This window comes from Ovis aries, chromosome 1, assembly GCF_016772045.2.
Source record: "Ovis aries strain OAR_USU_Benz2616 breed Rambouillet chromosome 1, ARS-UI_Ramb_v3.0, whole genome shotgun sequence".
In the NCBI taxonomy this organism is placed as follows: Eukaryota; Metazoa; Chordata; class Mammalia; order Artiodactyla; family Bovidae; genus Ovis; species Ovis aries.
This window is the reverse complement of record NC_056054.1, coordinates 255444885-255471831: the sequence shown is the minus strand read 5'-3', so window position 1 is coordinate 255471831 and position 26947 is coordinate 255444885. Positions and strand designations below refer to the sequence as shown.

General features: G+C 38.5%; 1 protein-coding gene across 21 annotated transcripts in view; it reads left to right on the top strand.

Annotated features, from left to right (window-relative positions):
- CEP63 (centrosomal protein 63) overlaps positions 1 to 26947 on the top strand; it is an 85931-nt gene that overhangs the window by 25703 nt on the left and 33281 nt on the right. For 19 of the 21 annotated variants that reach the window (XM_060395588.1, XM_042236842.2, XM_042236811.2 and 16 more), the window contains 3 exons: positions 4501 to 4596; positions 5434 to 5556; positions 10880 to 10993. In XM_060395588.1, the coding sequence (XP_060251571.1) occupies positions 4501 to 4596; positions 5434 to 5556; positions 10880 to 10993 (333 nt within the window). The remainder of the gene's footprint in view (positions 1 to 4500; positions 4597 to 5433; positions 5557 to 10879; positions 10994 to 26947) is intronic. The other 2 variants (XM_060395578.1, XM_060395572.1) reach the window with 1 other exon arrangement.

Genomic DNA, 26947 nt, shown 5'->3' with positions numbered 1-26947 from the left:
TCCCATGCATGTTTCTGTGAATTAAAGAAATTCCCTTGTGTGTAATCGTGAGACTGTTTTGTCACTCCTGGGCTGTTTAAATTTATTCCTGTAGGTCAGTGTTGATGTCACAGGCACTACCGCACTGCAGGCAGACTTCATCTTATTGTGCTTCACTTTACTGCACTTTGCAGATACTGTACTTTTTACAGATTGAAGGTCTGTGGCCACCTTGAGGTGAACTCAAGTGTGTAGGCATCTTTTTTCTAACAGCATTTGCTCACTTGATGTCTCTGTGTCTAATTTTGGTAATTCTTAAGTATTTCTTTTTTTAAACAAATTATTTATTTTCGGCTGTGCTGGGTCTTTGTTGCTTTCCTTTAGTTCCAGGGAGCAAGGCTACTCTAGTTGCAGTGCATGGCTTCTCTTTGTTGTGACTCTGTTGTTGCAGAGCATGGGCTCCAGAGCACATGGGCTTCAGGAGTTGTGGCACATGGGCTCGGTAACTGTGGCTCCTGGTCTCTGGTGGTGGTGGTGGTGGTGGTTCAGTTGCTCAGTCATGTCTGAGTCTTTGCAACATCATGGTCTGCAGCATGCCAGGCTTCCCTGTCCTTCACTATTTCCCTGAGTTTGTTCATGTCCATTGAGTCAGTGATGCCATCCAGCCATTTCATCCTCTGTCGCCTCCTTCTCCTTCTGCCTTCAGTCTTTCCCAGCATCAGCCTTTTCCAGTGAGTCAGTTGCATCAGGTGGCCAAAGTGTTGGAGTTTCAGCTTCAGCATCAGTCCTTCCAGTAAATATTCATGGTTGATTTCCTGTAGGATTGACTGGTTTGATCTCCTTGTTTTCCAAGGGAACCTCAAGTGTCTTGTCCAGCACCTCAGTACAAAAGCATCAGTTCTTCAGTGCTCAGCCATCTTTATGGTCCAACTCTCACAACTATACATGACTACTGGAAAAGCCATAGCTTTGTTAGCAAAATGATGTCTCTGCTTTTTATTTGTTGTCTGGGTTTGTCATAGCTTTTCTTCCAAGGAGCAAGCATCTTTTAATTTCATGGCTGCAGTTACCATCTGCAGTAATTTTTGAGCCCAAGAGAATGAAATCTGTCACTGTTTCCACTTTTTCTTCATCTATTTACCATGAAGTGATGGGACAAGATGCCATGATCTTAGTTTTTTAATGTTTTTAAGCCAGCTTTTTCACTGTTTTCTTTCACTTTCATTAAGAGGCTCTTTAATTCTTCTTTGCTTTCTGCCATAAGGGTGGTGTAATCTGCATATCTGAGGTTGTTGATATTTGTCCCGGCAATCTTGATTTGAGCTTGTGATTCATTTCTCATGAATCACCCAGCATATCTCATGATGTACTCTGCATATAAGTTAAATAAAGCAGGATGACAATATACAGCCTTGACATACTCCTTTCCCAATTTTGAACCCTCTGTTGTTCCATGTCCAGTTTTAACTGTTGCTTCTTGACCTGTACACAGGTTTCTTAGGGGACACGTCAGGTAGTCTGGTATTCTCATCTCTTTAAGAATTTTCCAGTTTGTTATGATCCACACAGTCAAAGGCTTTAGCATAGTCAATGAAGCAGAAGTAGATGTTTTTTGAAATTCCCTTACTTTTTCTATAAGCCAGCATATGTTGGCAATTTTATCTCTGATTCTGCCTTTTCTAAATCCAGCTTGAACATCCGGAAGTTCTTGGTTCACGTACTGCTGAAGTCTAACTTGAAGAATTTGAGCGTAATCTTGCTAGCGTGTGAAATAAGTGCAACTGTACAGTAATTTGAACATTCTTTGGCATTGCCTTTCTTTGGGATTGGAATGAAAACTGACGTTTTCCAGTCCTGTGGCCATTGCTGGGTTTTCTAATTTGCTGACATATTGAGTGCAGCACTTAACAATATAATCTTTTAGGATTTGAAATAGCTTTGCTGTAATTCCATCACCTCCACTAACTCTGTAGTGATACTTCCTAAGGCCCACTTGACTTCACACTCCAGGATGTCTGGCTCTAAGTGAGTGACCACACCATTGGGTTATCTGGGTCATTAAGACCTTTGTTGGTACAGTTCTTATGTGTAGTCTTAATAGTTGTGGCCCGTGGGCTTAGTTGTACTGTGCACAGGATGGGATTAAACCTGTGTTTCCTGCATTGGCAGGAGGATTCTTTACCACTGAGGCCCCAGGGAGACTTGATTCTTGCAATATTTTAAATCCTCTACCAGCATAAAGATTATGACTTATTGAAGATTCTGATGATTGTTAGCATTTTTTTTAGCAATACAATGTTTTTTAAATTAAGATAGATATATGCATTGCTTTTTAGACATAATGTTCTTGCACATTTAGTTGACTATAGGACAGTGCAAACATAACATTTATATGTGCTTGGAAACCAAAAATATTTGTATGACTCATTTTATCACAAAATTTGCTTTATTGTGGTGATCTGGAAGGAACCTGCAGTATTTCTGAGGTATCTCCATACTTAACACTCAAAAAGATAAACTGACGGGATTCAGCAGATGGGCTCCTTTGTAAGGATTTGAAGATTACAAGTTTGGGCATCAAGACGTAAAAGATATTTAGAAATGTAGCTGTCAGTGATTTGCTGCTTCATTGATTGGGTTGCTGGAACTTGATTAAGTTTCTAGAGGTAAAGTGCATTTACCAAATACTAATGATAAGAATCTGTTCCATAGAGTTGATCTGTGAAATTGTAATTTCACTTATTGGTAGTAATATATTTATTAATCTACTTGAATAGCATATGATAGAAGAACTAGAATATGGGCCTTTAAGTTTTTGTCATTTTTGATTGTAAGTTTCAATCCTAGGAGCAGTTAGCCCCATGGTATAAACCAGTTCTACTCAAATGACAAGTTCACGGTGAGGTAACACTTGCATCAGAATGTAAATCAGTGCATTGCATCCTTCACATCACAGAAAGTTTTGCTGTATAAAAATGTCAGTTGCACCAAACAGTGTTTTTTGTAACATAATTGATTTACATTCTGCTTCAAGGTTCTTAGCTCAGTTGGATTGCTGTTGTGACCAGGTCCAGCCCATCTGTAGCTCATACTTGGAGGAGTACTAGTATAAACAGCTCATTTCATAAGTGAATGCTTTATCTGTTTTCTGATTACACTGTTTGGATTGGATTGGTTTTAATGGACCTTGCTGCTGCTCTTACCTTCCAATGCCCTACAGAGCAGGTAGACCTAATGAAACAAGTAAGGGGTTTGGAGTCCTGGCTGTGCATTTTTTCACCTGAATGGTGGTGGACAAAATAATTTAATGTCTCTGAGCCTGTTTCATCCTGTGCAAAATGAGGATATAATTCCTATGTTCCCATGTTGTGAAGATTGAGTTACGGTTTAAGAAACTACTTTAAAAACTCTAAATTGTAGTTACAATGATATCATCCATACTGACAGTTTTCAAAATATGACCTCCTTTTCTCTGCCCAATGCCTATTGCTGAGAGTGAGGGAGTTGTTTGTACTAGAAACAAATAACTTTCTTTAAGAAATTTAAATATTGTTGCTTGACTAGTATGAACAGGACCCTGGTTAATAAATAAAATTTAAAAATTGTTTCTTCACATTTTATACTAATGTTTTGACTCTTATAATAAATGAAAAGAAAAATAGTTCTTTAAGTCTCATAAGAAAAAACAATGATCATCTGCCCTATTCCTCTGAACCTAGGATTCTTGCTTCTCTAAGACAGTTCTTTTGGTATCTTTAACTCCTTTTTTTTTTTTTTCTTTTGGCATTCTCCTCTTATTTCTAAATAACATTTTATGGCATATTCTTAAGTTTTAGTCTTAGCTATTTATCTAATAGGGCTTCCCAGGTGGCTCAGTAGTAAAGAATCCACCTGCTAATGCAGGAGACATGGGTTTAATACCTGAGTGGGGAGGAGCCCCTGGATTAGGAAATGGCAACCCAGTATTCTCCAGTATTCTTGCCTGGAGAATCCCATGCACAGAGGAGCTTGATGGGCTACAATCCATAGAGTTGCAGAGAGTCAGACACGACTGAAGGACTCAGCACAACACTAAATTTGTGGGTAAATCTAAATGAATGTTGACTGTATATAACAAGAGCTTTCAGCCTCCTGGTGTCTTTCTGTCTAATGTTAGTATTCTGTGCTTTACTTTATAGAATTTATTCTTGAACTCGCATAGATTTTTGTTCAATATTTTTAGATTCCAAGGTTCTTGTAACTTGTTATTTTTTTTTTTTTTTCTGGTAAAAAGGTTTAGGAAGAATAAATGAGATAGAGCAAATTTTCATCTAAACCTAGAAATTTTAGAACAATTGCTTATTTTCTATTTTTTGGAAGTGTTCTAAATTATTAAATAATTAGGTATTTGACTTCCTGAGAAGTTGTACAGTTGAGAATATGTCTTTACAGATAAGTACAAAGGTTATTTTCTATTTTTATGTTTCAGGGTAATTGTTTCAATGGTAATAATGAGAAATACTACCACCTCTCTGCTTTTAGATTGGAATGTTGCGTCAGCAGGTAGAAAACCATGAAAAGGTCAAGCAAGAGATGGCCATGGAATATAAGCAGGAGTTAAAGAAACTACATGAAGAAGTAAGATTTTAATTCTATTATATATTGTGTAGTTCTGTCTCTTCAACCTTGAGGATTTTGTTAATGAGCTGGTTTCTACTTTATAAAGTGGATGTATATATTCCATGGAAGATATTGGGGTAGAAATCTTTCTCTATTCTTAAATCCAGAATTTTGCCTTTTATATATTTGATGTTCTCTACAACAATGATTCTAAAGTGTGTTTCTTGGTTGAGTATCTGGAAGAAATAGAGCTATTTTTGTATAATACCATGAAATGCTGTACCAAAAGCTTATGTTAAATGTTTTAATTTTTGAGTTGAGTCAGTAGATTTTAAATAATGGAAGATTCAAAGGTTTCAGAAGCATTTTGGGATAGATTAAAAAGGTAAGAAAATTCTATCAGTTAACTGAATTATATTCTTCAGATTGACAAAAAAATACTTTTTGTTCAATTCCGAAGCATTCCCCTCCTGCATAGTGAATATCAGTGTTCCACTGGGGCATGGTTCAAGAACCACAGGCCTGGAGAAAAGAAAAAGAGTGTTTATTTGCTGCTTTTATTGTGAAGATGGGTTGTGGGGCCCCTAAGTACAGGGCTGTTGTATATTATAATAAAAAATTAGACCTTTGTTTTATTAATTTATTAAACTTTTCTCCTTATTTTTTCTTTGACTCTTTTTTTTCCTTTGGTGTTTACTTTTTGTATGTAGTTTTGAGTTTTCTGTTTTATCTAATGTGCTCTCTATTTTCAGGGATGCTAGTTAGCTCTACTTGTGCTTTCATAATGCCAGTTTGTTTTATCAGCACTGTTTACACATTCTTAAATTCTAAGTCTAGAAATAACTGTGTCTACAGTTAGGCAGACTGAAGAGAAGCTATGAAAAGCTCCAGAAAAAACATGTAAGAGACTTCAGAGGAAATGCCAAAAATCACAGGGAAGATCGGTCTGAAATTGAGAGGTTAACTGGAAAAATAGAGGTATGTTCACAGTACTGATTGGCTTGTAGTGATTGTCAGCTTTCATGTAGGAAGACTCTGTTTCTAATAGTGCTATTTCATGAAGCCAACTTCCTCTCACCTGCAGGACTACCACTGAGCTATTTCAAAGGTGGGAGGGTGTCCTGTCGTCATCTGGTTCCCTGTGGTTACTAGCTATCAGTAGCTCTCAAGAGGGTGGTGCCATCCTTTGAGGGCATTGGAAATATTTGAGACACTGTTTTGGTTGTCAGAATGACTGGGAGTGAAACTGGTGAGTAGGGCACAGGAACCAGGGACACTAACATGACTGGGCCTATTCCACACAGGAAAGACCTATTGTACCCCAAGTGCCAATACTAAGGAACATTGATAGCAGCTACTGGCTGTCCTCTGTGGGTATTGTCTTTGTTTTATTTATCACCTAACAGAAGGGCTTAGTAAGTGTTAAAGGTATGTGGCTTTTTTGTACACAGTACTTTGCATATCAGATTATTTATTCTTAGTTCCCAGTTAGATATGATAAGTCACTTGCCTCCCTCTGGGCTGACTAAGTTTTTGTTTAGTTTGAGTAACTCCATAATTATTGTATATCTTGACTCCCCAGAGTAGTTAAGGAAGTTGAGATAACACCACCAAGAACAGCATGGGGCTGTCACTTTCTCCCCCTTGAATCCACCACTCCTCTCTGCCTTTGCTCTTGGTTCTCAGGTGTACCTAAGTGTTAACCAGGGTCCTCTTTAGTCTCCCAAAGATTCTGATCCAGTAGTAAGGCATGTGAGCTAGGACTCTGCATTTTATCTAGCTTCCCCAGCTGATGTTAATTTGAGAAACATTGTTCAGCATCTTTGTATGATTACTTACAGTGTTTCTACTCAGAGTGACCTGTCACCCACTAATACTGTTATATTATTACTGCCTAGAATTTTAATTTTTACTTTTAATTTTTTTTTACATCTCAATATTTTTCTATGATTGAAGAGCTTAGAATCAGATTTTGCTTTCTGTCCAGCCTTCTTCACTGGTACCTGGGTTTTTGCGCAAAACCCCTCATGTTCTTATTCCCCATTACCGCTTCCCCATTCTGTTTTCTTTGTACCTCAGAGTCTCCATCTTTGATTTTCATGTCATCAGCATAAACCACCATCCCTGGTGGCTTAGTGGTGAAGAATCTGCCAGTCAACATAGGAGACTCAGGTTCCATCCCTGGGTTGGGACGATCCCATGGAAAAGGAAATGGCAATCCATTCCAGTATTCTTGCCTGGGAAATCCCATGGACAGAGGAGACTGGCAGGCTGCAGTCATTGGGGTCTCAAGAGTCCGACGCAACATAGTGACTAAACAACAACAAGAACAATGTACATACAGTCAAAATTAGTCATCTTCTGCTCCCTGATTGCTCCCCTGGTTGATTGTCATTCTCTCCAACATTGCTCTTACCATAATTCTTGAGGATTTTGGTGTCCACAAGGATGATCCTTACAATACTGTGGTCTTTGGTTCATTGATGTTCTTTCCTCCAGAGATATTTTGATCTCCTGTCTGTCTCTTTTCCCTTTTCCCATTGCAATTCCTTAGGTGTTGTCACTAGCAATACTTGCAACCCTCCAAGAATCACATTTTTAAGCATCTCATTCTTTCTGACTGCTATCCCCGTCTTTTCAGCTTGCTCCCTCTTATTCCTAATGCTCGATAGTCACCTGATTCCCCATTCCTTAAAGTGCTTGGATCCGGCCACTTGTCACTGCTCCATACCGACCTCGTGTCCACACTTACCATTCCTTACCCAGCTTCTATCCCATGGTTACACTCCTTATATTCCCCTTCTGTTCTGTGCCCTCTCTTTTTTTGTTGTTGTTGCTGTTCAGTAGCTCAGTTGTGTCCGACTCTTTGTGACCCCATGCACTGCAGGGCTTCCCTGTCCTTTACCATCTCCCTGAGTTTACTCAAACTCATGTCCATTGAGTCAGTGATACCATCCAACCATCTCATCCTCTGTTGCCCCCTTCTCCTATCCTCAATCTTTCCCAGCATCAGCGTTTTTTTTTTCCAGTGAATCAGTTCCATCAGGTGACCAAAGTATTGGAGCTTCAGCTTCAGCATCAGTCCTTCCAACACATATTCAGGGTTCATTTCCTTTAGGATTGACTGGTTTGATCTCCTTGCTGTCCAGGAGACTCTCAAGAGTCTTCTCCAGCACCACAGTTCAAAAGCATCAATTCTTTAGTGCTCAAACTTCTTTATGGTTCAGCTCTCACATCCATACACGGCTACTATGGAAACCAGAGCTTTGACTGTACGGACCTTTGTTTGCGAAGTAATGTCTCTGATTTTTAATACACTGTCTAGGTTTGTCATAGCTTAGTTAGCCACTTCACTTCAGTCGTGTCTGACTCTTTGCGACCCCATTGGCTATTGTCCACCAGGCTCCTCCTCTAACACTCGTTAAATCCAGCTTTCTCCCTACTGTCTACCTGTCATTTGTGGCAGATGATGGCTGGAGAAAAATGTGATCTTGCTGACCGGCCTCATTTTCAATTTGTGTTCACTCACCTCTGATGGGTCCTCATGCTGTCCAGAATCATATTTCTCTTCACTCTCCCCTTATTTTTCCATAATGACTGTTTCATACTTTCTCTTTTCTTGAATTTTTAACACTTTGCTCCACATCCTCACTTCTGGGTAATGACCTTTATATTTCATTGAGAAAACTGAGGCAATGAAAAGATAATTTTCACAGCTTCCAGCCTTTCTGGCTTCCTATTTGCAACTGTTTCCATATACTTTGCCTTCCTACTGAAGGATCTGTCCATGCTCTCCCTGTTCCCTTTCCACGACGCCACTCCAGAAATTCTCCTCCATTCGGTGTCCTTAGGTTCTTTCTCCCTACTGGATATTTTCCACCAACATGCAAATTTTCCCCCTCTTAAATATCCTTTGTTGACCACTATTTTTGTCCTTTGGATACTGTCTCATTTTTCTCCTTCATTTTATAAAAAATGAAGTTGTTTAACTAGTCATTTAACTAAATGACTTTAGGTACCTATATTTGTCTCTAGTTCCTTTCCTTCCATTTTTCTTACACTCACTCAGTAGGCCTTTCTCTCCTCTGCAGAAGCTATTGGCATGGAGGTCACCAGTGAATTCTCATTACTGAAGCCTGTGTCCACCCTCGTCTTCCATATCCTGCTGCTGCATTGGACTCAGCTGGATTTGGCCTGGAGAACACTTGTACTTTCCTGGCTTTTCTCCTGCCTTGTTTGCCACTCCTTCTCAATGATTTTCTCTCCCCAGCCTTTTCTCGTTGGAACACCCTACGACTGCGCTGTTGTGCCTCTTCTTTCTTCTGTCGAGGCTACTCCCTTGGTGATACTACTCAGTCTCATAGTTTTAAGCACTGTGTCTATGTTGGTAATTACCATATTCCTATATCTAGTCTTGACTTTTGGCTACAGAATAATTTCCAGCTTCCCATTTCACATCTCCATACAGTATCTAAAGCTGTCTCAAACTTGACATGTTTAAAATAAAGGCCCTGACTTTCTTCTTCCTCATCTTCCAGCACCATTTCTGTTTTAGTTAATGTAACTCCATTCCTCAGATTGTTGAAGCCCAAAAACCTTGGAGTCACCCACGATTTCTCTTTTCTCAGCATAACAGCCAGAATGATTCTGTTTAGTTTAAGTTAAATCATGTTCTCTCCTATACATAAATTTACAGTAGTTTCTCTTAAAAGACAAAGTTATCATAATGACTATAGAGTCTTACTGCCTGTTAACTCTGACCTTTCCCTTCCTTTATTCCCTTTTGCTCACTCCCCCACAGCCACACCAGTCTTCTTGCTCATCCTTGAACATGCCAAGATGCTTCCATGTCAAGGCCTTGTGCTTCTCAGAATAGTGTAGCTTCATCTCCACCTCCCTGGTGTTTACTTTCATGTTACTCAGTCTAACCACTCCTTTTGCAAACTGCCACCAACTCTGAGTACTCCATGCTCGATTTCCCCCAAAATGGGTACAGTTGGCTCTCCGTATCTATGGGTTCTGCATCCGTGGATTTAACCAACTGTGGATCTAAAATATTCTGGGAAAAGCAAATTCCAGAAAGTTCCAAAAAGCAGACCTTGGATTTGTTATGCACAAGCATTTATATTGTATTTATAGTTATTTACACAGCGTTTACATTGTATCAGGCGTTATAAGTAATCAGCAATGTTTTCAAGTCTGTGAGAGGATGCACATTAGTTACATGTGAATAACATACCATTTCTTATAAGGGACGTGATCATCTGTGGATTTAGTAACCACAGAGGTCTGGAACCAGTCCTGCGCAGATACTGACAGATGACTGTATTGCTATCTAATTACTGTACAATAATGTGTTGCCTGTCTCCCTCCAGTTGAGTGGGGCTAGAATTTTTGTTTGTTTTGTTAAATATTGTATCCCTAGCACTAGAACAGTACCTGGACTATATGTGGTAGAAACAATGAGTAAGTGAATATCAGCTGGTGAACAGTAATTACCTTAAGCTAGCATGCTTCTGGGGTTGAGACTCTTGGAGGACAGTGATAGAAAGACTGAGTTTCCTTTCCCTTTGATATGCCTCATTTTCATGAATATTGGGCTCATTTTCTTGATCGTGCAACTTGAAGTTATTATTGATCCATCATTAATTTTGAACTCTTTAGCTTTGGGTTATAGATATCTGTTAAAATTTAATACAGATTTTTTTTTATTATTCATGTCTTTATAGTTCTGTTGAGATAATAAAAATTTGGATATCACCAAAAAAAAAAAAATGGATATCAAAGGATACTGTGTTAACTGAATCTGTCTGGTTCCTGAGTTTTAGGCTCTGATGAGAATTGGGCTCCCCAGGGATTTATCTGAACATTTGTTTGAATCTGTTCAGTTCCTGGGTTTGGATATCAAGAATCTGGGTAGTGAGTGATAAGTATAATTATATTTTGAAATTTTCATTATCTTAACATCAGTTTTCTGAAAAATCACTAAAAATTATAACAACCCTTAGGTGGCAGCAGATCTTTGAAAATCATCTTGAATCCAGTGTTTAGTATCTGTGTTTCGTACTCTTCACCATTAGTGTGTTAAATTTAGAAAGACAGATATCCAGAGGCACAGTATGTAAGGAATTTAGTATTACTATACAGTTCTATCAGTTAAGTGAGTAATGGGGCTCCTGCTGTGGAGAAAGGTGCATGTGTACCCAGGGACCTGGGGAAAAATTAAAGTAAAAGTGAATCTGGAAGGTGGTGACAGCAAGGGGAAGCACTTAGAAGTTAAGTACCTTAATTGCCTCTTCAGGAATTTCGTCAGAAATCACTGGACTGGGAGAAGCAGCGCTTGATTTATCAGCAACAGGTGTCTTCTCTGGAGGCACAAAGAAAGGCTCTAGCCGAACAATCAGAGATAATTCAGGTAAGTTTAAGACATCTTTGGAATAATGAGAGGCGGAGAGATTTCAGTTAAATTTGAACCAGCTTAAAAAATGCAGCGCCGTGTGCTCACCGTGCTCACCCCATCCTCACGCCCACTGCTCTTTCCTTGCTGCTTTCCTTCACTGATTCCTTCCTCCCCGACTCGGGCTCACTCTTGTTCTCTCAGTCTGTCACTGAGTTGCATTCTCCTGCTCACTCCACGCTTTCATTTCACTCTCCCTTCCTTTCTCTTTCTACCTCTGCTCTCCATCTCCTTTTCCATTTCTTTCTGGCTCTGACTTATTCTGGCTCTTTCTTGCTCTTGCCTTGGCCCCACTTCTGTCTGTGTCTTGTTCCATCTCTGATAGCTGGGAGTGCCTTAGCTGAGGTTCTCAGCCAGGGAGCTTCGGCCAGTCAGCCTGTTTGAACACAAATGCTGAAAGATTTACGCTAACAAAAAGCAGTATCTTTGTGGGAACAGAAACACTTTTTACAACATTACTAGAAACTTTTTTAATGAACTGATGGCTTAAGCAAAACAAAAAATTAGCTACCTAATTTAGGAATTTTCTTCTTGGAACATATTCAGTTTGTTTGCTTTTTCAATTAAAAACCAAGATCAAAAGGGAAGTGAACATAGAAGGTAATGAATATTTATGACCATGGGGTTAGAGAGAGTCGGATATGACTTAGTGACTGAACAACAACAACAGCGATGTGCTAGACACTGTCTCAGTGCTTCTTCTAAGTGTAGTTATCTAGAATATGTAATTATATGTTGTCTGTTTAATATCATGATAATTTGTCAAGGTTGGTAGAAATCTCAGTTTTATAGAAGAGGGAATTACCAGAGAAATTAAGAAGAGCTAGAGGGACGAATTAAAAAAGGTAAAAAACAATCTGCATTATTTGCTGCTCCAAGTCTTAGTAATACATTGGCTTTTAATCATCTACCCTGAAATATCAGTGGGCTAATAAACTGCCATGAATGGCTCTGCTGCTAGTGACTCCACTCAGAATGGCGCAAGGGGCCCACAGCAATCTAAAGGATCAAAATTATTTACTAGGCTGCAGCAAGCTGTGCAGCCAGCGTGGGCCAATAAAACCCTGGAAGTGTAGACCGGAGTTTTCTTTATTTTTACCTGAATGCTAAAGCACTGTACAAACATAAATAGCTATAAGATATTATAGGCTTCAGATTGGCAAAAAAGAAAATTGAGTCCTAGTTTTTAAGTTCTCAATTATTCTTCTGTGTAGTATGCTTATTGTTGATCGTAGATCCTTTTTTTAATTTGCTATTGTGATTACTGAACATAATTAAGGCTTCATTGTTAGAAAAAATGAGATTTTTATTTACCATAATTCAGCTAGAGCTAGAGTAAGAAGCCTTTAAAAAGCCAACATTTGTTTTCTGTATTTGAGCTCTTCTGATAGTTTTGTTTAAACTAAAACTGCTCTGATTAAGGAAAAACTGTTACTTTTATGTCTTTCTCCCTTAGCAGTACTCGCTGGTCCTCATTTAAAAAAAAGTTCTTAAAAGAAATTTCTATATACCCATTACCCAGCATTAATAGTTTCCATTTTGCCAATCTTAAAAATTGGTGGTAAAAAATATTAAAACATATAGTTTTAACCATTTTAAAGAGTATAGTACAGTATTAACTATATGTCCATTTTTGTGTAATAAATCTCTAAAACTTTGCAACTTACAAGAGTAAGACTATATTCATTGAACAGCAACTCATTTTGCCAATTTTATTTCATTCTTCTCTCCTTTTTTTGGCTGAAATATTGCAGAGCAAATTATAGATATTATCTTATTTCCCAGCAGGTTAGTACTTAAAAAAATTAAACATACCACTGTCATGTTAACAGACTAAAACACTTCTTAAATAATTTAATATCTAATCTTTTCAAATTTCCCAAATTGTATGAATAATGTTTTGAACTCCACTTAAGGTTGAAACATTGTATTTTGTTGATAAGTGAATCCTCATTGAACAATAAGAGTAGAAAACTTTGTAGATTGGATAAATGGATATCAATAGCCAAATGCATGCTAAGTGGCTTTAGTCCTGTCTGACTCGTTGTGACTCTATGGACTGTAGTCCACCAGGCTGCTCTGCCCATGGGGTTCTCCAGGCAAGAATACTGGAGTGGATTGCCATGCCCTTCTCCAGGGGATCTTCCTGACCTAGGGATTGAACCCATGTTTCCAATGTCGCCTGTGTTTGGCAGGGAGGTTCTTTACCACTAGCGCCACCTGGGAAGCCCTTAACAGCCACACTTACCCCAAATTTAAAAAAAAAAAAATGATAAAAAATTTTTTCTTTTATATTTTTTAACATCTAAAAGTGGAATTCATGGAATTCCCTGGCAGTCCAATGGCTAGTACTTAGTGTTATCACTGCTGTGGGCCTGGGTTCAACTCTGGTTCGATAACTAAGATCCCACAAGCTGCCTGGTGAAAAAAATAAAAGGAAAAGTGGAGTTCCAAATAACTTTTCACCCTTTGAGTCGTATATTTGCTTGAGATTTTTTGTTTTCATCAGCTATTAAAATGACATAAAACATGTTCATTTTAGAAAACTGAGAAAATGAGAATGAAATAAAATCGCTCATAATTCCATCCTTTAGAGATTTACCATAATTAGCATTTGCATGTAAATTTCTTCTGACTTTTTCTGTGCTTGTATGCAGTGTACATTGCATTCACGTACATTTGATAGGAGAAACTATATGTGTGTATGGGAATGGAGGAATAGTTGCAAACTTAAAAAATTACTGAAAATAGCAAAAAGTTGATAACTGTTGAAGCTAGGTGATGAATGTTTAAGGGTTCATCATCTTATTTTTCCCATATTTATATACCTATGAAATTTTCCATGAACATAATGTAAAAATGCAAATTATTTGCTTACAATGTGGCAGGCAGTATGCTAAGCATTTTACAATATTTTATTTAATTTTTACCAGTTAAAAATTTTTCTCTTTAAATAAGACATGTCAGCAAATATGAGTCATAATGATTGTATAGAAGCTTAGTCTACCATTAAATGCCTTAATTCATATAACCAATGTTTTGTTGTAGAAGTTTTAGGTTTTTATTTTTTTTACTCTTAAGTAGAGCTTGGGTGAACATCCTTATTTAAATATTTAGGTGTTTATGTCCATTTATTTTCTTAGGAAAGATTACTGCATCAAAGTAGTCATACATTCTTAAAGATTCTAATGCATATTGTCAAAGTACTCTTCAAAGATGTACTGATGCACACTTTCACCAGCAGTGTTTGAGAATGTATGTTTCCTCACACTTTCTCATTATTGAGCACTATTATTTATTTAAATATTTATTTTAATTTCCCCTACTTTTAGGCTTGTCTTTGCCAATCTGATAGGTGGAAAAAAATGGTGTCTGATTATTTGTTTTAATTTGCATCTTTAATTATGAATGAGGCTGAGCATTTTTTATCTACCTATGACTTTCCATTCTTTTGTAAATTATTTCTGTCCCTTGCTTATTTTTAAAGAATATTTATATTATACTATGAAAGAGCTCTTAATATATACACTAAATATATTAACTCTTTGCTGTTTTGTTGTAATTGTGTGTGTTTTCCCAGTTTACCTTAATTTTGCCTAGTAATTTTCATGGAAATACAGTTGTTTTACAGACAATTTTTAGAATGGGTTAAGTCTATTAATTTTTCTTTAAGGTTTTTATCTTTGCTGTCATACCATAAAGACTTACATAAGCCAAGATTTCTTCTAATGCTTTATAACTTCTTGTTAATAAAGTTGATCTGAAAATTCTTTTGGTACACGGAATTTGATAGAGATCTATAGTTTTTTCCAAATGGTTATCCACATAATTTGTTGTCTGTTAACATTTTGAAAACTTTGCAGAATGATTCTAAAATTCATGTGGAAGGATAAATGAATGGTACCAGGGAACATTTTTTATAAGGGTGATGTTTGTTCTATCAAACATTAAAATATATTAAATTTAAAAGTACAGTTGTTAAACAGTTCTAAGTACTTTATTAGATGCAAAGACAGAGTGATAGCTGTATAAGCGTAGGAAAACATCAGAATAATCACTAAAACATAAGGTCATTTCTGTTTAGAGGGCAAATAATCACTTGCCACTTTCCCTCCTGTCCAAATAATACAGTGAGTGAAAAGGAAACATTCAGGGAAGTCTTAGAGAACATTAAGAACATTTGAAAAAAATTAAAATTTTAAGCCAGCTCAGAATGTAAAATATTTAGCTTATACATGGTATGTGAGAAAAGTAAAGCCTGCATTGTATATGTTTTCCTTTTGAAGTATTTAGATGGGCTATGTGATATTGTTCAGATTTGAATATATATTATATTTTTAAAGGCACCATTTTCCTTATGAAAAAAAGATGATCCTAACACAAATGTTAATCTACTGTCTTGGTATAATTATCATATACTTAATTGAATTGGCTCAGATTTACTGTTTAAAAGTTTATGATGGCAGAGACACAGTAGTGATATGGTCTTACTGGGAGCTATACCTCTGATGGGCTATCTTTCAAGATGTTTCTTTAGTGTAAATGCTGCAGAGGTGTTGTCTGCACTGACATGTTTGGAGTTTACTCTAACGGAGAGTGTGGTAAAAATTGAAGCCTACAGTGGCATAACTTCATTTTGGGGTTCTTTGGAAAATTAAAAAAAGAACACTTGTTGCTTTGTATCATATTCTTCTCAGTAATCTCACTATATGGAAAAGTTATTTTCTTGAAGCCTAAGGATTATATACCACAAAGCCAAAGGAGGATTTGAGTTCAGTCCCCAATCCCCAGCCTTTTCCCTATTCTTACACATTAGCTGCCCACCCTTGGCTTTTATTTTTATCTCCATGACATAAATTACTTTCTTAATTATTTCTTTATTTTTAATCACCTCTGTTGTGATTTGTCTTGTTGAAGTAATTCCACCCACTCTACTAGAATGGTAAAGAATCTGCCTACAATGCAGGAGACCCATATTTGATCTCTGGGTCGAGAAAATTCCCTTAGAGAAGGGAATGGCTACCCATTCCATTGTTCTTGCCTGGAGAATTTCATGAATAAAAGAGCCTGGTGGATTGCAAAGAGTCAGACACAACTGAGCAAATAATACACACACATGCTCCACTAGAATAGTGAAAATGCTATATGTTATATTAATAAGAGAAGGCTCTGGTTTTCAAAAAAATTAGTGGCAGTGGCTAGTGGGGAAAAAAAGGCTTAAAAATATATTGGCTTTAAGATACATCTAACACTAGATGTTTAAGAGAAGTAATCATTTTATAAAAGTTTATATTTTTCTTTCTGACTTTTCATATTGGAAGAGGTAGTCTTAAGATATTCTAGTGTAGCTCTGTCCAACAGAAATATAATATGAACCACCTATGTGTAAAATTTTCTGGAAGTCACATTAATAAAGTAAAAAGAAACAGATAAAATTAATATATTCTATTTATCTCTGTTTTGTTGTTCATTTGCTCAGTCGTGCCTGACTCTTTGAGGCCCCATGGACTGCAGCACACCAGGCTTCCCTGTCCTCCTACAGCTTCCCACTATCTCCCATAACTTGCTCAAACTCATGTCCATTGAGTCTAGATGCCATCCAACCATCTCATCCTCTCTCGTCCCCTTCTCCTCCTGCTTTCAATCTTACCCAGCATCAGGGTCTTTTCTAAAGAGTCAGATCTTTGCATCAGGTGGCCAAAGGATTGGAGTTTCAGCTTCAACATCAGTCCTTCCAGTGAATATTTAGGATTGATTTCCTTTAGGATTGACTGGTTTGATCTCCTTGCAGCCCAAGGAATTCTCAAGAGTCTTCTCCAATGCTACAGTTCAAAAGCATCAATTCTTCATCACTCAGCCTTCCTTATGATCCAGCTCTCACATCCATCATAAATAACTACTGGAAAAACCATAGCATTGACTATATGGATCTTTGTCAGCAAACTGATGTTTCTGCTTTTTATTATGCTGTATAGGTTGGTCATAGCTTTTCTTCCAAGGAGCAAGCATCTTTTAATTTCGTGATTGCATTTACCATCTGTAGTGACTTTGGAGGGCAAGAAAATCACTGTTTCCATTGTTTCCCCGTCTGTTGAAGTTATTGGACTGGATGCAATGATCTCGGTTTTTTGAATGTTGAGTTTTAAGCCAACTTTTTCACTCTCCTCTTTCGCTTTTATCAAGAGGCTCTTTGGTTATTCTTTGCTTTCTGCCATAAGGGTGGTGTCATCTGCATATCTGAGGTTATTGATACTTCTAGTAATCTTCATTCCAGCTTTTGTTTCATCCAGCCCAGGATTTCGCATGAGGCACTCTGCATATCAGTTAAATAAGCAGGGTGACAATATACAGCCTTGACGTACTCCTTTTCAATTTTGAACCAGTCCATTTTTCCATGTCCAGTTCTAACTGTTGTTTCTTGACCTGCATATAGGTTTCACAGGAGGCAGATAGGTGATCTGGTATTCCCATCTCTTGAAGAATTTTCCACAGTTTTTTGTGATCCACACAGTATAGTCAATGAAGTAGAAGTAGATGTTTTTCTGGAATTCTTTTGATTTTTCTGTGATTCAGCAGATGTTGGCAATTTGATCTCCAGTTCCTTTAACTTTTTAAAATCCAGCTTGAACATCTAGAAGTTCACGGTTCAGGTACTGTTGAAGTCTAGCTTGGAGAATTTTGAGTATTACTTTGCCAACAGGTGAAATGAGTGCAAGTGTGCGGTAGTTTGAACATTCTTTGGCATTGCCCTTCTTTGGGATTGGAATGAAAACTGACCTTTTCCGGTCCTGTGGCCACTGCTGTTTTCCAAATTTGCTTACTGAGTGCAGCACTATAATAGCATTATCTTTTAGGATTTGAGATAGCTCACCTGGATTTCCATCACCTCCACTAGTTTTGTTCATAGTGATGCTTCCTAAAGAGCCACTTGACTTTGCAGTCCAAGATGTCTGGCTCTAGGTGAGTGATCACACCATTTTGGTTATCTGAGTCATGAAGATCTTTTTGTATAGTTCTTCTGTATATTCTTGCCATGTCTTCTTAACATCTTCTGCTTCTGTTAGGTCCATACCATTTCTGTCCTTTATTGAGCCCATCTTTGCATGAAATGTTCCCTTGGTATCTCTGATTTTCTTGAAGAGATCTCTAGTTTTTCCTATTCTATTGTTTTCCTCTATTTCTTTGCACTGTTCACTTAGAAAGGCCTTCTTATCTCTTCTTGCTATTCTTTGGAACTCTGCAGTTGTTATGATAGGTATATTTTTCCTTTTCTCATTTGCCTTTAGCTTCTCTTCTTTTCTCAGCTATTTGTAAGGCCTCCTCAGACAACCATTTTGCCTTTTTGCATTTCTTTTTCTTGGGGATGGTTTTGATCACTGTTCAGCCTCAGTGTTCACCTGTAAGTGTTACAGACCTCCATTCATAGTTCTTCAGGGACTGTCTATCAAATCTAGTCCCTTGAATCTATTTGTCTTTTCCACTGTATAATCATTTAGGTCATACCTGATGGCCTTGTTTTGGTGGAATCCAACATTGTCCTGTCAATGGTTGTTCAGCAGCTATTTGCAGTCTTGGTGTTCTCACAGGAGAAGATGAGCGTACATCCTTCTACTCTGCCGTCTCGAGTGCATTATCTCACATTATGAAAGTATTATTATAGCATTCACAGCTTTAAAAAGAATGAATCTTTGACCCATTATGCTTGAGTACATCTCAATTAGCCATAATTCAGGTGCTCAGTGGCCCCACATGGCTGTGACTGCTGTATTGGTCTAGTGTATTTATTCTGGTTTGGCCTTCCCTGATGGCTCAGCTGGTAACAAATCTGCCAGCACTGTAGGAGACCTGGGTTTGATTCCTAGGATAGGAAAATCCCCTGGAGAAGGGAATAGCTACCCACTTCAGTATTCTGGCCTGGAGAATTCATATACATATACATATTCATGTATATGTATGTTCATATACATAGTCCATGGGGTCACAAAGAGTTGGACACGACTGAATGACTTTCACTAAGACTAATTAATTCTGGTTAATGAAAATTTAGATTTTCACTATGCTTAAAAACTGTATTTGTATGTAATGGAAATACTGAATCAATTAAAGATAGGCTATGCCTGCCTGCAGCAGTCATAGCCAAGCTTTACAGCCAGCTGGCTTAGGGACCAGTCCCATCTACCAATGTGCCTGCAGTAATCATGGCTCAATAAAAACAGGAGAGCACACATACCCACATGGGGGATACCGCTGGAGCACTTGGCTGGAGATGTAGATAATATACCTCATACATAGAAACAAACAATGAGAGTTAAGGAAAATGAGGAGACAAAGAAATAGCTTCCAAATGAAAGCTAAGACCAAACTTCAGGAAAAAGAAAAAAAAATGTATATATAAAGCAGAGATACTGCAGTTTACCAGATAAAGGATTCAAAGTAATAGTCATAGAGATTCTCCAAACTTGGCATACGAATGGATGAACTCAGAACTCAAAGTGATAAATGTATATATATTTATACAATAACTGAAATGAAAATGCACTAGAGGGAATCAACAGCAGATTAGAGGATGTAAAAGAATCAATCAGCAATCTGGAAGACAGGGTAGTAGAAATTACTCCAGCAAAATAGCACAAAGAAAAAGATTTTTTAAAAGTTAGGATAGTTTAAGAGATTCCTGAGTGGGGGCTTCCCAGGTGGTTCAGTAGTAAATAATCCACCTGCCAATGCAGGAGATGCAGGTTTGACCCACGGGTCAGGGAGAGCCCCTTGAGTAGGAAATGGCAACCCACCCCAGTATTCTTGCCAGGCCAATCCCATGGACAGAGAAGTCTGGCATGCTACAGTCCATTGGGTTGCAAAGAGTTGGACACAACTGAGCGACTGGGCAGGCATGCACAAGATAACATTAAGCATGCTATCACTGGCGTTATAGGGTTCCTGGAAGAAGGAGAAAGAGGAAGGGACAGATTACCTATTTGAAGAAATAATGGCTGAAAACTTCTGTAATCTGGCGAAGGAAGTAGGCATGCAAGTCCAGGAAGCACAGAAAGAGTTCCAAACAAGATGAATCCAAAGAGACACACATATATGAACCCATAAAGACACAATATCATTAAAGGTTAAAAGTTAAAGAGAATCTTAAAAATATACATGCATGCACACACAAATGCACGCGCACACACACAGAGAAACTAGTTGCGTAAAAAGGAATTCCCATAAATCTCTCTGCAACTTTATCAACAGAAACTATAGGCTGCTGGCATGAAATATTCAAAGTGATGAAAGAAAAAAAAGAAAACTTACAACCAAGAGTAGTCTAACTGGCAATGTTATCATTTAGAATTGAAGGAGGGAAAGATAATTTTCTAGAGAGCAAAAGCTAAAGTTCACCACCCCTAAACTAGCCTTGAAAGAAAGTTAAAGGAACTCCTATAAGTGGAAACCAAAAGCCAATTTCTAGAAACAAGAAAATTATGAAAGAAAAAAAAAACTTACTGGTAAAGACAAACATATAGTAAAGGTAGTAGATCATCCACCTATAAAACTAGTATAAAGGTTAAAAAATAAAAGTAGTAAAATTATATCTAAAATAATTAAGATGGAGAGATGAAGGTGGCAGAAATAGAGGATATAGAGCTCACCTACTCCCATAAATACATCACAAATACATTTACGTGTGAAACAGTTCTCATAGAATACCTACTGAATGGTGACAGAGGATCTCATACAACCATAGTTGCAAGAATGATCACCATGTACTTGAGTAGGATGGGAAAAATGAGGCGGAAGTATCTGAAGTGCCCCTGGGAGGGAGCTGTGAAAGGGGAAAGATTCCCTCATCTTGGGAACTCCCATTCATCAGCTAGGAGGTCAGGCAGGACAGAAAGGGAGCTTCAAAGGCTCAGAGAAGAGTGGAGAAGATATCTTACGGCAGGCAGAACAGAGACCAAAAACACAGATAGATGATCTGGGCCACCTCACTGCACTCCCCAGCCTGTGATACATATCTGATGATGCATGCAGGGGCTGGGTGCTAAAACTCAGGCTTCAGAGGTCAAACTATAGGACTGGAGTTGGCTGCATGGAGATACCGTGGAGTTGGGAGTGTGGGCCAGAACTGGGAGTGTATGCAGGACAGAGCTGAGGTCCACATAGAAGCTGCATGGTTAACAAGCATGCAGAGGAGGAGGTGGGGCCTCACTATAGGAGCCTCATTTTTGGCATGCTTGCAGTGGGTATGGCTCTGCCTCTGTGAGCTTTGGGAGCATGCAAACACAGAAGGGTTGTCCAACACAGAAGCAAGGCTGAAATCAGAGCAGGTCCCCAGGGGCCACATGACTTTGGAAGCAGGGCTGAAATCTGAACTTTTATCTGGTGGCTTTGCAACTTCAGCAGATTTACACCTGGAGTGTCTTTGTAAGCTCAGTGGTGGTGGGACATCCGAGCAGATTTCCGGTTACTGGTTGAGGTGGGTCTGGAGGTAGTGGCTGTGGGCATTGTGGGCAGGGACATGTGGAGCCAGGGCCAGGATGATACTGTATCTCCCATAGTGGGTCCAGGTGTGCAACTACTCATGACTGTGGTGGGTCCCAGTGCCTGACGTTAGTAGATCTGTGCCAGTGGATCTCTGCTGATGACTTTGTGAGCACAGCACCTGAGGGACATCCAGTTCCTACATTTTCACAGCTGAAAGCAGTGCCAGCAGCAGTGTAACAGCAGTGTACTTTGTGAGCATGCACATTGGGTAAAAGCTGACACTGAAGAGAGTGCTTTCTGGTGGATAGCTCCTGCGGAGGAATAATCAGCGACTCCTCTCCCAGTGGAAGTGCACCAGTTACACCCACCCCACACTGTAGCTCATGAACAGATCTAGGGGCATCTGCTCCAGCAACTGGGGAGCAGATCCTGCTCCTGGCAGGGCTTTGACAGCCACAGAGCAAAGAAGAGGCCCTGCTCAACATGCAGTGCAGGCTCTGGTTACAACACCATTCACACCCTGTATCAAGGGGCTAACAGCTGGCAAACTCTGAGGAAAGACATGGGAGGCTTCTATACTAAAAGCTCTTGCACCAAAAATATTAGACACATGCAGGCCACACACAGATGCTCCTACACAAAAACAGCCATAAGTAGGTAACTGTTTCTCCTAAATTTATGGAGTTAGAAATATAAGTATAAAGAAGCAGAGGAACCATTCCTAATTAAAAGAACAAGAGAAGTCTCCTGAAAGAATAAACAGTGAGACAGATCTCTCCAGTCTACCACATCCTGAGTTCAAAAAGGAGGTAATAAAAATACTAAACAACACAAAACTCCTAGGGGAGAACATAGGCAAAACATGGTGTGACATAAATTGTAGCAATGTTTTCTTAGGTCAGCCTCCCAAAGTAATAAAATTTTTAAAAAATCAAATGAGACCTAATCAAACTTAGATGCTTTTAAGGAAACCATAAACAAAATGAAAAGACAACTACAAACAGGGAGAAAATATTAGCAAACAATAATTGACAAGGCCTTAATTTCTAAAATATAGAAAGAGTACATAGAACTCAATAACAAAAAGATAATATAATAAAAAATGGGCACAAGTAGACATTTTTCCAAAGAAGACATACAGATGGCCAGTAAGCACATGAGAAGATGCTAAACACCACTGATTATTAGAGAAACGCAAATCAAAACAAGGTTGTACCTCACACTAGTCAGAATGGTCGTCTTTAAAAAATCTACAAATAGTAAATGTTGGAGAGGATGTGGAGAAATAGGGACCTTCCTGCACTGTTGTTGGCAGGTAATGTGAATTGGTGTAGTTGTTACGGAAAGTAGTATGGAGGTTTCTTTAAAAACTAAAAAGAGAGTTACCATATGACTCAGCTTTATCCTGTTCCTGGGCATATATCAACAGATAGCTGTAATTCTAAAAGATACATGCCCCCCACCCAGTGTTCATAACAGCACTGATTACAATAGCCAAGACATGGAAGCAACGTAAGTGTCCGTTGGCAGATGAGTGGGTAAAGAAGATGTGGCATATATATATATAAAGGAAGCTATAAGAAGGTGAAGAGACAACCCTCAGAATGGGAGAAAACAATAGCAAATGAAATAACTGACAAAGGATTAATTTCCAGAATATACAAGCAGCTTATACAGCTCAATAACAGAAAAACAACAAAAGTGGGAAAAAGACCTAAACAGACATTTCTCCAGATAAGACATACAGATGGCTAACAAACACATGAAAAGATGCTAAACAGCGCTCGTTATTAGAGAAATGCAAATCAAAACTACAGTGAGATATCGCCTCACACTGGTCATAATGGCCATCATCAAAAAGTCTACAAACAATAAATGCTGGAGAGGGTGTGGAGAAAAGGGAACCCTCTTGCACTGTTGGTGGGAATGTAAATTGATACAGCCACTATGGAAGACAGTATGCAGATTCCTTAAAAAACTAGAAATAAAACCACCATATGACCCAGCAATCCCACTCCTAGGTATATATCCTGAGGAAACCAAAATTGAAAAAAACAGTGTACCCCAATGTTCATCGCAGCACTATTTACAATAGCTAGAACATGGAAGCAACCTAGATGTCCATCACCAGATGAATGAATAGAAGTTGTGGTACATATATACAATGGATATTACTCAGCCATAAAAAGGAACACATTTGAATCAGTTCTAATGAGGTGGATGACCCTAGAGCCTATTACACAGAGTGAGATAAGTCAGAAAGAGAAAGATAAATATCCTATACTAATGCATATATACAGAATCTAGAAAGATGGTACCAAAGATTTTATTTGCAGGGCAACAGCAGAGAAACAGACATAGAGAACAGAGTTTTGGACACGGGGAGCGGGGAAGAGAGAGGGAGGGGGAGGAGAGGGTGAGATGTATGGAGAGAGTAACATGGAAAATTATATTATCATATGTAAAATAGATAGCCAATGGGAATTTGCTGTATATCTCAGGGAACTCATACAGGGGTTCTATATCAACCTAGAGGGTTGAGATGGGAGGGAGATTAAAGAGGGAGGGGACATACGCAGAAACCAACAAAATTCAGTAAAGCAATTATCCTTCAGTTAAAAATATAAATAACTTTAAAAAAAGATGTGACACACACACACCCTCCCTCCCTCCCTCCCTCCCTCCCTCCCTCTCTCCCTCTCTCCCACCCACCCACCCACAGGTAGTGACCAAAACCATCCCAGAGGAAAAGAAACGCAGTCAGGCAAAATGGTTCTCTGAGGAGGCCGTTCTGATAGCTGAGAAAAGAAGAGACACAAAGGGCAAAGGAGAAAGGAAAAGGTAAACCCAACTGAATGCAGAGTTCTGAAGAATAGCAAGGAGAGAAAAGAAAGCCTTCTTAAGTGAACAATGCAAATAAATAGAGGAAAATAATAGAATGATAAAGACTAGAGGTCTCTTTCAGGAATTTAGAGACACCAAGGGAACATTTCCTGCAAAGGTGGACACAATAAAGGGCAGAAATGGTAAGGACCTAACAGACACAGAAGAGATTAAGAAGAGGTGGCAAGAATACGCAAGAACTGTACAAAAAGGTCTTAATGACCCAGATAACTATGATGGTGTGGTCACTCTCTAGAGCCAGACAACCTGGACTGTGAAGTCAAGTGGGCCTTAGGAAGCATCACTACGAACAAAACTGGTGGAAGTGATGGAATTCTTCTAGCTCAGTTCTTCACAGTCCTTAAAGACGACACTGTTAAAGTGCTGCACTCAATATGCCAGCAATTTGGAAAACTCAGCAGTGGCCACAGGACTGAAAAAGGTCAGTTTTCATTCCAATCCCAAAGAAAGACAAGGCCAAAGAATGTTCAGACTACCATACACTTGTGCTCATTTCACATGTTAACAAGATAATGCTCAAAATCCTTCAAGATAGGCTTCAGTAGTACATGAGCCGAGAACTTCCAGATGTACAAGCTAGGTTTAGAAAAGGCAATGGAACTAGGGATCCAATTGCCAACATCCGCTGGATTGTAGAGAAAACAAGGGAATTCCCCCAAACATCCACTTCTGCTTCATTGACTACACTGAAGTCTTCGATGGTGTGGATAACAACAAACTGTGAAAGATTCTTAAAGAGATGAGCATACTAGACCACCTTACCTGCCTCCTGAGAAACCTGTATGCAGGTCAAGAAGCAACAGAACCTGACACAAACAATGGGCTGGTTCAAAATTGGGGGAGAAAGCATGTCAAGGCTGTATGTTGTCACCTGCTTATTTCACTTCTATGTAGAGTACATCATGTGAAATTCCAGGCTGGGTGAGTCACAAGCTGGAATCAAGATTGCCAGGAGAAACATAAGCAACCTCAAATATGCAGATAACACCATCTAATGGCAGAAAGTGAAGAGGAACTAAAAAACCTCATGACGAAGGTGGAAGAGGAGAGTGAAAAATCTGACTTAAAACTCAACATTCAAAAAATTAAGATCGTGGCATCCAGTCCCATCACTTCAGGGCAAATAGAAGGGGAAAAAGTGAAAGCAGTGACATTTTGTTTTCTTACGCCCCAAAATCACTGCAGATGGTGATTGCAGCTGTGAAATTAAAAGATGCTCCTTGGAAGAAAAGCTTTGATAAACCTAGACAGTGTATAAAGAAGCACACACATCATTTTGCTGACAGAGGTTCAATATTTTGGCCACCTGATGCAAAGAGCTAACTCATGGAAAAGACCCTGATGCTGGGGAAAATTGAGGGCAACAGGAGAAGGGGGTGACAGAGGATGAGATGGTTGGATGGCATCACTGACTCAGTGGACATGGGTTTGAAGAACCTCGGGGATATAGTAATGGACAGAGAAACTTGGCATGCTGCAGTTCATGGGGTCGCAAAGAGTAGGACATGACTTAGCAAGTGAACAACAACAATATATGAGAAACCCACAGCTAGAATAATATTCAACTGTGAAAGGCTGAAAGCTTTTCTACTAAGATTAGGAAACACACAAGGATGCCCATCCTCACCAGTTTTATTCAACATAGTATTAGGAATCCTAACCATTGCAGTTAGGCAAGAAAAAGATAAAAGGCACCCATATTGGAAAGGAAGAAGTAAAACTGTTTGCAGGTGATATGTTACTACGTACAGAAAACCCTAGAGCCTCTACAATAATAAAAACAAAAAATGGCTACTAATGAATTCAGTAAAGTTGATGTCTTCAAAAATCAGTACACAGAAATTTGTTGCTTTTTTGTACACTAATCATGTACTATCAAAGAAATTAAGATTTCAAGCCCATTTACAACTGCATCAGAAAGTTTAAAAGTTTAAAATACCAAAAAGGGTGAAACACCTGTCCTTTGAAAACTAAGATGTTAAGAGAAATTGCAGATGGAGATGACATAAATAAATGGAAAGATATACCATGCTCATGGATTAGAAGAATTAATACTGTTAAAATGTCCATACTACCTAAAGCAGTTTACACATTCAGTGCAGTCCCTATCAAAATTCCAATGATATTTTACACAGAACTGGAACAGATAAATCTAAAGTTTGTATAGAATCACACACACACAAAACCAAACCCCAAAGAGCTAAAGCGATCTTAAGAAGAAAGTTATAATTATAATATTCCCTGATTTCAAGCTATTGTACAGATCTATAGTAATCAAAAGTATAAGGAAGGTGCTGGCATAAAAACAAGACACAGATCGATGGACCAAATAGAGAGCCCAGAAATAAATTTACATTTCTATGGTCATTAACTTATGACCATATAAATTGGGAAAGGAGTATGTCAGGGCTGTATCTTGTTGCCCTCTTTATTTAACTTAGATGCAAAGTACACAAGCTAGAATCAAGATTTACAGGAGAAATATTAATAACCTCAGATATGCAGATGACCCCACTCTTACGGCAGAAAGTG